Source organism: Meriones unguiculatus, chromosome 11 (assembly GCF_030254825.1).
Source record: "Meriones unguiculatus strain TT.TT164.6M chromosome 11, Bangor_MerUng_6.1, whole genome shotgun sequence".
In the NCBI taxonomy this organism is placed as follows: domain Eukaryota; kingdom Metazoa; phylum Chordata; class Mammalia; order Rodentia; family Muridae; genus Meriones; species Meriones unguiculatus.
Window position 1 is genome coordinate 40,340,078 of NC_083359.1, and position 11,221 is coordinate 40,351,298.

At 52.7% G+C, this 11,221-nt stretch overlaps 1 protein-coding gene, 1 long non-coding RNA gene and 1 other non-coding gene across 7 annotated transcripts; 1 reads left to right on the forward strand and 2 right to left on the reverse strand.

The window, feature by feature from the left end:
- Positions 1 to 5,230: 5,230 nt before the first annotated feature.
- Rab26 (RAB26, member RAS oncogene family) lies at positions 5,231 to 10,596 on the forward strand. Of its 5 annotated transcripts, none has more exons than XM_060364010.1 (9): positions 5,231 to 5,604; positions 6,651 to 6,761; positions 8,481 to 8,522; positions 8,597 to 8,663; positions 8,818 to 8,870; positions 9,084 to 9,149; positions 9,236 to 9,292; positions 9,372 to 9,468; positions 9,558 to 10,596. In XM_060364010.1, the coding sequence occupies exons 1-8, from the start codon at positions 5,407 to 5,409 to the stop codon at positions 9,462 to 9,464; spliced, it is 687 nt and encodes a 228-aa protein (XP_060219993.1). In that variant the 5' UTR covers positions 5,231 to 5,406; the 3' UTR covers positions 9,465 to 9,468; positions 9,558 to 10,596. The 5 variants fall into 5 exon arrangements, with proteins under 5 accessions (XP_060219993.1, XP_021500384.1, XP_021500383.1 ...); XM_021644709.2 differs by having other exon boundaries at positions 9,382 to 9,468; XM_021644708.2 differs by having other exon boundaries at positions 9,392 to 9,468.
- Positions 10,457 to 11,115, reverse strand: LOC132646334 (uncharacterized). Its single transcript, XR_009584503.1, has 2 exons — positions 10,799 to 11,115; positions 10,457 to 10,590 (listed from the first exon to the last, which is right to left on the reverse strand). It is a non-coding gene; the product is annotated as an uncharacterized LOC132646334 (long non-coding RNA).
- On the reverse strand, positions 10,677 to 10,759 carry LOC132646576 (small nucleolar RNA SNORD60). Its single transcript, XR_009584839.1, has one exon. It is a non-coding gene; the product is annotated as a small nucleolar RNA SNORD60 (small nucleolar RNA).
- Positions 11,116 to 11,221: the final 106 nt, after the last annotated feature.

Genomic DNA, 11,221 nt, shown 5'->3' on the forward strand with positions numbered 1-11,221 from the left:
GGCTCAGTGGTTAAAAGCGCTGACACTTTCCCAGAGCACTGGGTTTGGCTCCCAGAACCCACTCGGTGGCTCACAACTGTCTGAAACTCCAGTTTCAGGAGATCTAACACTTTCTCCTGGCCTTTGTGGGCCACACGTGGTACATGGGGACAAATGCTAGCAAAACACATATACACATAACCTGAACACACAGGACAGGGAAATGTACGTATGAACAAGTTAAGGATCACAGCATTCGTGCCGTACAAGAAAATGGACCAGCAGTTGGGAGGCAGAGATAGGCAGATCTACACGGAGTGAGTTCCAGGATGGCCAGGTCTGCATAAAGAGAACCAACACCTTGGAAAAACAAAAAACTAAGGGGCTATAAAGTTGGCTCAGTGGTGAAGAGCACTTGTTCTTTATTTTTTGAGAGAAAGGGTTTCTCTGTATAACCTTGTATGCTCTGGACTCGCTTTGTAGACCCGGCTGGGCTCAAACTCACAGATCCATCTGCCTCTGCTTCTCTGAGTGGAGGGATCAGAGGCGTGCGCCACCACGCCTGATTATTTTTTTCGATGATTTATTTATTTTTTTATTCTGTATGAGTATTTTACCTGCGCGTATGGAAGTGCCTCACATGCATGCAGTACCCAAGGGGCCCAGAAGAGGGCGCTACATCCTCTGAAACTGGAGTTAGAGCGCTAGAAATGGAATCCAGGTCTTTGGCAAGAGCAGCCTGTATTCCGACCCACGCAGTCATCTCTCCAGCCCTGTCTTGGTTGTTGAGTCTCCCATTGAACCTGGAGCTCAATGTTTCAGCCAGACTGTTACCACTGAGTCACTGAAATACCCCTGTGTTCGTTTGCCAGGGTTAGAGACATATTACCAAGCCTGCCTTTTTTTTTTTTTTTAAATATTTATTTATTTTATTATATATACAATGTTCTGCCTGCATGTACACCTGCAGGCCAGAAGAGGACACCAGATTTCATTATAGATGGTTGTGAGCCACCATGTGGTTGCTGGGAATTGAACTCAGGACCTCTGGAACCTCTGAGCCATTTCTCCAGCTCCTTTTCTTTTCTTTTTTTTTTTTTTTAACGGGTGCTGGAAATCATCCGAATTCAGGTCTTCAAGCTTGCCCAGCTTGCACATTACCCATTAAGCCATCTACCTAGCCCTTCAGCTTGTACACTTTAAACATATGCAATTGACAAAGCCACACAACAGAGGCCCTGGATCAAAAAGCACCTCCCACTCCCCCCTATAAAGAAAAAAGAAATCGTGCAAGTTTATTTGCAGAGAAGCCAGTCATGGGTGGCTGTAGGGATTATGTGGTAAAGCAAGGAACCGTTTGATCGTTTCATAACAATGCTTCCAAGTTGTTCAAGATTGTGGATCCACTTGGCTCCCTCTCTTGACACGAGGCTCCCACTTGGAGCTGGAATCCAGCACTGCTGAGAACTGGTCCCCCACTCCGTTTTAGGTGCTATAGATGGAACCCAGGGCTTCTTGCGTGCTAAGTGAGAGCTCTGTCTCAGCCACACTGGTCCTATGAACGTGGCTTGTGCACAAGCCCCCCTTCATTGGTGGTGAGCACCTCTGCTGCATAAGCCTCTACCTTAACCTGCAAAGCAGCTGCTCTCTGCTTGGCCCCCTACAGATGGTGCTTCTTCAGGCCATGGCCACTTACCTGTTACTACCAGCCAGCAAGATATCAGGGACAGCAAATTAGGGCTACCAACATGAGTAGGCTCCTCAGCATATCTTTTCAGGAGAATATATTTGGGCCTTTTACACTTGGGTGCCAAAGTCTCCATACCTCTGACATCGCCTGCTTTCTGGGGTGACTCAGTGTTCTCTCTCTCTCTCTCTCTCTCTCTCTCTCTCTCTCTCTCTTTCCCTGCCTCCCTCTCTCTCTTTCCCTCAGTCTCTCATACAATTCAGGGCTGTTGCAGTTCTTCTGATGTTTCCATGGCAACTCTCACAAGGATTTCATAGAACATAAGGTGTTTGAGCAGGAAGGGCCCTTGGAGATCAACTCCTCCTCCACATTTCACAGAACAGGAAGTAGGTCCAGAGAGGCGATGCCAAGTACCTGGGGTCACACAGCAAGAAAGGGACCTCTGCCCTCTCCTCTGGCATTTAGATAGCAGACAGCTGAGTCGCAAGGGTCTGAAACCTCACGAGGTGCTCTGAGAACACAAGATTTCAGGGCTCTGCCTTGCTTGCTAAAGGACTGAAGCCCAGTCTGACTTCTGCAGCTTAACCACAGAGCTTTCCCTTCGATGCCAGTGAGGACAGGAGCAGGCAGCACAGGGTCTGTCCTCAGAAAGCTCCCAGTTGGGTACAGAAGCTTCTGGAGAAGCACTGGGGGGGGGGGGATCCAGGGTGCCGGAAGCAGGAATAGGAGGAGCATGGCGAACAGGACTCCAAGCAGAACCTGTAAGGTCGGAAACGTGGCTCTCATTCCTGCCTCAGACTCTGAGGTGGGGGTAAAGCTGGAAGCCTAGGTAAAATGGGAGAGACCAGCCAGGCTGGGGACTTCTGGGAGATGCTATGCCACAGCAACTCCCAGAAAGACCAGGTAGAAGTTTACAAGAGCTGAGGGGCATGAGAGGACCAGGGGTCTGGGCTGAAAGAGAACTCAGAGACAAGGTTTCCAGGGGTCCTGGGTGGCTCCTTTTATTAGGAGACAAGGGCGTGTGGACATCTTTTTCTTTGCTAGCACTGACCCATCTTTGCATTCCCAGGTTGACTTTCCAGAGTCATGCAGGGTCATCCAGCCAGCTCTAACTCCCTGCCTTGGGGGCCAGTCCCTGGCAGCAGTGCTCTTCTTTGCAAATTTGAAGATCCCAGAGTTTGGGGGACTCCAGGCCAGACTAAGGACAGTGTCAGACTAATGCTGTCGCACTGTCCTTTCCCTTTCTCACCAAACTGGTCCCTTGCCTCAAGCTTGATCTGAGGGATCATTAGCTATTGCTATGTAACAAACATCTCCCAAATACCTGGTTTTAAAAGGCTCATCACAGGAACCGGAGAGGTGGCTCAGTGGTTAAGGACACTGACTGCTCTTCCAGAGCACTGGGGTTCAAATCCTAGCCCCCACATGCTGGCTCACAGCTGTCTGTAACTCCAAGATCTGGCACTTTTACATAGACAAAGGCACGCACCACCACCACCCAGCTGCCATCTTCTTTGTTGTTGTTTTGCTTTTTGAGACAGGGTCTCAATCTGTAGCTCTGGCAGTCCTGAAACTCACTATGTAGACCATGCTGGCCTCGAACTCACAGAGATCTGCCTGCCTCTGTTTCCCGAGTACTGAGATTAAAGGCATGTCCCCCACCATACCTGACTCTTTTTTTATTTTATTTTTAATTAATTAATTTAGAGACAGGGTCTCACTATGTAGCCCTGATAGGCCTGGAACTTGCTATGTGGACCACTTTCAACTCACGGAAATCTGCCCACCTCTGCTTCGTGAGTACTAGGACTGAAGGCATGTGCCACCATGCCCATATGAGGCCTGTGTTTCTAACTTACATTTCTTTTGCCAATTTAGCAATTGCTTATTGAGACCAGGAGCTGGCTGCCAGGGATATGGCAGTGACCAAGACAAGCTGCTTCCTGTGCCCAGAAGGCTTACATTCCAGAGTGAGAAACAGATGGGAACAGAGGAGCCTTTCGATATAGTGATCACAGACGAGTAGAACTGTGGGGAAGGGAGAGCTGGGCCTGAGGTTCTTGGAAGAAAGTAGAGACTTGGATTTTATGTAAACGCTCCTCATTTTTAAGGCAAGTCTGTCTCCTTTGCTGCTGGAGGCTCCCCTCCTCTGCCGCCCTCCCACTTTCTCTGGCTTGCCGCTTCCGTCTTTCCTCCAGGATGACTGCCCTACCTTCATTAGTCACACCCATAATACCCTAATAGCAGCTCCTTCCCCAGAGCATCCAAAACTGGAACTCTTTGTGTATCCCACGTACTGAACATGTTCTGGCCAGCGGCTGGAAGAAGGCTGTGTGGTCTGCTTCCTAGGGCAAGTAGGCCCAGGCTGTTGAGGTTCCCAGCTGAGATCCCGGGCCATCTCAGGGGGGGACACCTGGAGTCCTCAGGGAATGCGAAAGTGGGAGCCCAGTACCCTACTCTAGGTCAGGACATTTGATTTGAAGACTGGCCTGAGAGAGGTAGAAGGCTTTGAGCCCCAGAGGCAAGGAATCTTAGTGACCTGCATTGCCGGCTGAGAAAGCTCATCTTTCTCAGACTTCCAAGAGAGGCTTCCAAGGGACCCAGAGTTTTGGGGACAGCGATCACATCTTGGAGGACAGCTAGGCCATTCCATAGAAACACCAAGAAATACCCTGTCTCAAGGGCACCATCTCCTGTCCTTAACCTCCTCTGATCACTGATGTCTCGTTCTCCAGATTGGAGTGTCTTGGGTGAGGGGCTTTGGACAGAGCTCCTCCAGTCAGTCTAGGTAGGGCAGCAGGGTCGGATCCTGGAGGTGTATACCAGGTCCTGGACCAGTTTGGGGTCTAGAGAATCAACACTGACCTCTCTAGGATGAGAACCTAGGATGGAAAGACCATAAACCCAGTCACTTCTGGGGAAGGGACCTCCTGTCTCCTCGGCTCTCAAGGCAGAGGTCTTGCAATGGTTATCTCTGACGACCTGATGCTACATGCTTGTGGTGCCCACTTCCTTTCTCACTTGAGATACGCATGCTTCAGCCCAGGTGGCAAAGTCTGTGAGGAAGAGCCCAGTATGCCTATGATCAGCTGAGCCCAGAGTGCTCAGGCATAGCAAGGATTGTCTGTGAAGCCTGAGTGTTGGGGCTTCCTGGATCCGCTGGATCCGCTTGCCCTGGAGGGAACGGCCTTGAGAACAAGTGGGTCAGGTAGCTGGCGTCTCTGGCTGAGAAGAAATCGCAGGCTGCCTATTCACGCAAGCCATCTGTCCTAGCACCCTCAACTCAGAACACAGCTTTGTCCCAGGTCCGGGCAACAGTCTCTTTAGGGAGGTTACTGAGCTGGGACACTGGGGTAAGAAACGGTGCAGCAAGAGGACACAGATGCGGACCCTACATGTAGACAGCTGGGCCCCTTGAGTTTTAGCCCAGTACACTGGAACACGCTACGGCCTTCGTGGGACCTCCTGACCCCTCCCCCGGAGCGGCGGGCTTATTTGCATGGCTCCGCCTCAGAGCGGCCATTGGCAGCTGTGACAGGAGGCCGGGCCTGAGTGGCGGCGCCGCCTGTGAGGAGGCGGGGCCCGGGCAGGCGCTGAGTGCTGGAGATGCTGCTGTTGGTGCCGCCGCCGCCGCCGCTGTTGCTGCTGCGGGACGGGTTCGGGTCCGAGTCCGGCTTGGCGGCCAAGGGGCGTGGGTCGGCCCGGGGCGCGGTGGTACCATCGGGAACACACTGAGAACCATGTCCAGGAAGAAGACCCCCAAGAGCAAGGGAGGGAATGTGCCCGCTGCCTCTACGCTGCCTGCCGCCGCCAACGGGCCCCGTCTGGCACATCCCGGGACTGCGCGCCCTGGCCCGGAGGCGCCGCCCAATGGGCCCCCGCAGTCCGGCCGGCCCTCACTCGGGGGCACTGGAGACTTCTACGACGTTGCTTTCAAGGTGAGCCCGGCACCTCCCCGCCATGGGAATGCAGCAGGTGGCGTTGGATCCTAGACTACAGGGAGGGCCTCCGGGGAAGTGTTCAGGGCCACGCGGACCCTCGTCGCTGAGCTGGCCAGAGCAGCACCTTGCAGCTGGCACAGCAGTACCTTACACTGTTGCGCGAGCCTGCGTGCGTGCACGCGCGCGCGTCCACACACACACACACAGACACACACACACACACACACACACAACTATTAGGCTCCTGTCTAGGGTATTCAACAGCTGGCAGGGCCTTCTCCACTCCACCAAACAAGGGGCCCTGAAGAGTGGAGTCCTGAAGCTGTCCCTCCCCGACCTGTGGCCCCTATCACTGCTCCAGGCTCATCAAATCCCATCCATATGCTGCCTTCCCTCACCCCTAGGGGCTGTAAAGTCGCTTTTTTTTTTTTTTTTTTTTTTTCTGGGAGGGAGGAGAAAGAGGCCATCCCAGTCCAGACCCAAACTGAAGCTTGTGTGAATTTGACCGCCTCCAAAGACTGGGCCATCACTGGGCTCCGAAGCATTCGGCCTCAGGGCTCGTGGGGGAGGGAAAGACTGCCCTTCAGGCCCACAGATCGTCCCTAACCCCTCTGCACTTCAAAAACTGACTGGCACACCTCTCCCGAGCCTTGCTGCTGAGATTTGAAGGAGCCCCTGGCACTGAGCCCCACGGCTCTTTTAGGAGTTCCCGGCTGCCGTCCCATGGCTCTGCTCCTCATAGGCAAATGCTGCCCTCCCAGATCGAGCACGATGTCTGTGGCGGAGGGGTAGGGAAGAGGAGAGGCGAACGGGGACAGCCAACCTCACTCCCCACTGCCTGAGGTGGCATTGTTGGAGGGAGAGGTGACAGGGCACTGCCAGGGGCCATTGCGGACCCTGCTGCAGTGTTTCCCCAGGCTATGCTGAATGCTCATCTCCTCTCCTGCCCCTACCCCACGCTCAAGGCAGACCAGAAACGTCTCTAGATGGGCAAAGGCCCTCAGCTCCAAGCCTGACTCCTCTGATCCTCCTACCTGCTCTAGGTCATGCTGGTGGGAGATTCCGGTGTGGGGAAGACCTGCCTGCTTGTGCGCTTCAAGGATGGGGCTTTCCTGGCTGGTACCTTCATCTCCACTGTGGGCATTGACTTCCGGGTGAGCGTGGAGGCTGATGTCCTGAGCTCTGACTGGGTCCAGCTCTCCTGTGATTCTTATACATTTTCCTCCCAGTACCCTGGCCAGCTAAATCTCCCTCTCCTGATATGTCCATAGGCCCAGGGGGTGGAGCCTAGCCACCAAACCAGCTGCCTTCCAATACCCGAAGGTCCTGGGGAAGCCTCTTACCATCCAAGGTAGTAGCTGCATGCAGCTGAAGCATCCCAGGGACTGATGCTATGCCTCAGAGTATTGAGGGTGAAAGGGAACCCACGGCCTGTTCACGAAGGAGGTCCCCTTACTGTCTTTGCACATGGACACCTCCTGAAGATCCCAGGCAGGGTCTTGGGAGCTCCAACATCAAAGCCCTCCCAATTACCCCCCCAAGCCTGAATCTCATGTGCTGAGGTGTTGGGAGTGTTCTTGACAAATCCTGAATTTGCATTTTTTCTCACCCTTTAATTAGACCCAGTTAGCAGGTTGGGAGGAAGGCCCATTCTGAAGACAGGAGAGGGGGGTCCCTCCAGGGGGAACCGTTCTTTATCCTGACTGAGGATCGAAGGTCTTCTCAAGCGCTCTAGGTTATAAGACTATAGGATGGAGTAAATGCTGAAGTACCAGAGGCAAATGGGATATACTTGAGAGCAGATGTTTCTTGCCTGTCCTGGTCCCTCCCCTTCCCCCGACCTCTTGGCTCCTGGGTGGAAGGTGAGGGAGGTAAGGCTGCTTGGTTTGCACCCCTGCTTGGGGTGCAGAAAGAGAAAGTATCCTCCCTTGCCAGGCAGATGGCTAAGCCTGGTTCCCTGGAGACCTAGAAGCACTGACAGCGGGAACTCTGGAGAAAGGGGGAGCCAGGGTTAGCCTCACATGGCTCCAGCCCCTAGTCAACCCTTCTCTGGGTGACAGCTGGATGGAACTCCAGTCTGGTGTCTAATCTTGAAAAGGACAGCTCTAGAAGACCTGCAGACAGCCAGTTCATGAATATCACCATAGATATGCATTAGCCATAGATCTGAGATCTGTGGTTTCAGTACAGAGTCAAACAGGCTTAATCCCTTGGGAAAGGGGTGCCCCAGTGATTGATGGGGGGAGAATAAAATTAGCTTCCTCAGGCAGGATGTAGTTCTCCGTGTACACAGTAGCTCATTAAATTGAAGGTGTCCCATCTACCCCCATCTGGAGAAAGGGAACCTGGCAAAGTGTAACAGATCATTTGTACCACAGATGACTTCAACTAAGCTAGTATCTGCCTTTAAGCAGGAACAGTAGTGCTACACTCGTGGCAAATAGGAACCTGTGTAGGACCTGGTATGTGTGTGTGTGTGTGTGTTAGCAAGGTCCCAAAGTGGACATAGCTGGCCATGATAATCTAGCCTCAGGACAGCCATAGAAGAGACCCAGTTAGGCTGTCACCAGGCAGGCTCACCTGGAGAGGATCCCCCAGGGCTTGGTGCTGGAGGCAGTGGCAGGGAATACCAGGCAGCTGCTAGGAGCATCTGATCTTAAGCATACATGTGACCTTAAATTCTCAGAGCATAAAGGGAACCAGAGGTGCTGTAGGAATGAGATAGGGGTCCCCCAGCCTCCCATCAGTGTGTCTGTGTGTGTGGGGGGGATTCAGCCATGCTTTGCATTACTCCGTTTCCTCCTTCAACTTTGGGATTCCCCAGGCCAGAGGATGGCAGGCATCCTTACTGGCGCTGGCTGGTTCTGTTTCAGAATAAAGTTCTGGATGTGGATGGCATGAAGGTGAAGCTGCAGGTGAGGTTAAAGGAGTGCGAGTTTGGGGCTGGAGACACCAGGTTGGGCAGTCTGACCAGCTCCTGTCGTCACAGATCTGGGACACAGCTGGCCAGGAGCGGTTCCGAAGCGTCACCCATGCCTACTACCGGGATGCTCATGGTAAGACCAGACATGGGGTCACGGGATGAGTAGTCACTGTGGGAGAGCAGGTGTGGGTGATGCGGTCACATCCTGTGACTTGGGTATCTAAAAGTGTGCGGGTACTAAGGAGCCACCGGGCCCCAGGGGTGTCCTCATTGCTTTCTGTATCCAGCACTGCTGCTGCTCTATGACATCACCAACAAAGACTCCTTCGACAACATCCAGGTCAGTGACCTTCCTGGTGGGGAAATAGGGCAAGACTGGCCAGAAGTTTCATGGTGGCCAGGCTGTGTATTCAAGGGGCCTAGGTGACATCTGGCTCCATTAGCAGGACCATCGCATAAGCTACCAAGTGAGGTACATGGGAGGGCTTCTACTAGGAAAAGGCCCAAGAGGGTATGGACCAGCCCTGAGACTGGTACAGCTTTCCCCATACAGGCCTGGTTGACAGAGATCCAGGAATATGCCCAGCAGGACGTGGTGCTCATGCTGCTAGGGAACAAGGTGGGAACCTGAGCCTGTCCTCTCCAGCCTGGCACCACAGGGCAAGCCGTGGACTGGCACTAACAAACTCTCTGTGCCTGGGCCAGGTTGACTCTACCCAAGAACGTGCAGTGAAGAGGGAAGATGGGGAAAAATTAGCTAAGGTGAGTCAAAACAGGGAGGGTGAGGAGGGTGTTCTGGAGGCTGTGGCACTTGGGTTGCCCCCAGCCAGCCAGCACCTAGCTGGCAGTAGCTATTTGCAGGAGTATGGGCTGCCTTTCATGGAGACCAGTGCAAAGACCGGCCTCAACGTCGACTTGGCTTTCACAGCCATAGCAAAGTAAGTCCTGGTAGTCAACATGGTCTAAGCCTCTTTGGAAGTGGTTGAACAGGCTACCTTGTGCTCTATTGTCACCCCCTGCTCTTCAGGGAGCTGAAACAGCGATCCATGAAGGCTTCCAGCGAGCCACGCTTCAGGCTGCATGACTATGTTAAGAGGGAGGGTCGAGGGGTTTCCTGCTGTCGACTCTGAACCTGCCTGATCATCAGTCCCACTCTGGAGGAAGCAGCCCCGCCTTGGAAAGCTGTACAGGAGTCTAGACTGGTGTGACCTCAACCAGCAGATGCCTCCAGTGTACTCCAAGACCCTGGAGGCTAACGCTCTCAACCCCTTTGCCCTGGTGGCCATCACAGAAATGGCTTTGAAGCAAACCATGCCACGACACTTTACTGTGCTCTTCTGGACACTTCCAGCAATGAGGACCACACCGCATACATGCTACCTAACCTCTTAAGAAAAGCCATGATTGTCGTCCACAGCCCAGACAGGACCCCACCCAGGACAAAGGGCTACACCGCTCATCTTTGTCCACTTGTTGGCCTGCTTCCAGCTCTCTACTAGGAGGCTCTGTGATGTAGGAAAACTAAGTGCTGGAAACCACAGGAATGTTGGGACTGCAGAGCTAAGATACCACTTAGGTTGGCCCAGCCTTTTCCACTTTGTACTAAAGTCACCACACCACAAACTGGAATAAAAGCCTGTTCTCAAAAAGCCCCTACTAATAAAGTTGTTTTCTGGAGTTTGTGTCATCCATGGAAAACCACCTTCTAGGGCCAACAGGATGGCTCAGTGGGGGTGGGCAAAGAAACTTACAGTCCCCCATAAAACCCGGATTATCAAGATTAGGGTGCACCACAATCTGTTCTTGAGGCACAACTAGCTTAAAAGCTCGATCCAGAGCTGTTATGAAAACAGGGGGCCTTACTTTCACGACTCACATCCTTTACTGTGCTAACAGCACATGAAATAATGACGTCTGAAGCCAAAGTAAGGTTGCACTTTTGCTTTATTGCTAAGAAATTCACATAGACAGATGTCCAGCTTACCAGCAAACCCTCCTGCCCGATGGATCTCTAGTTGTAGCTGATTTACAGTCAAAGTCTGCAGCCGACTCGCCATGCTCTGAAAGTCAAACAGTAATGTAGACGTTAATCTTCCCTTTGGCTAAGTTTACACTCAAAGCCCTTCCAATTAAAGGCAGCGCCCCCAAGCCTCAGTCTCGTAATGTAATCAGACCGCACAAGCAGTTTTCATACGAGGTGTCAGAAATTAAAGAAATTCATCACAGGCTCGGTGCTGCAAAGGGAAAGCAGGCCCGAGTTAGTCTTACCTGTAAAAAAAAAAAAAAAAAAAAGGAGCCAGAAGATTCAGAGGAAAGGATTAACGCAGGGCCCAGACCAACTGAAGCTCTCCAGGAAGGGCTGCAGTTGAGGGGCCCTTCGAGTTCCTTCGGCGACCACTGGCCGCAAAAAGCCTTCATAAAGACGGAGAAGAACGTCTCGCGACACTCATTCACTCCCAAAAGATCGGCGGCTCGCGAGGCTCAAGCATTTATAGAACTGCCCTTTATGTGACTGGGCAATCTCTGAGGAAGTGCCCACCTTCCTCCACTGTTGATACGCTCCTCAAACTATCCTGCAGTTTCCACCAATCGTACGGTGGGCTTTCTTGGAGGCGGTATCTTGGGTAGCAGGAAGATCCTCCCGGTTGTAGAGTCACTGAGTCCTTGAGCGACGAGTGCATTTAGCCAATC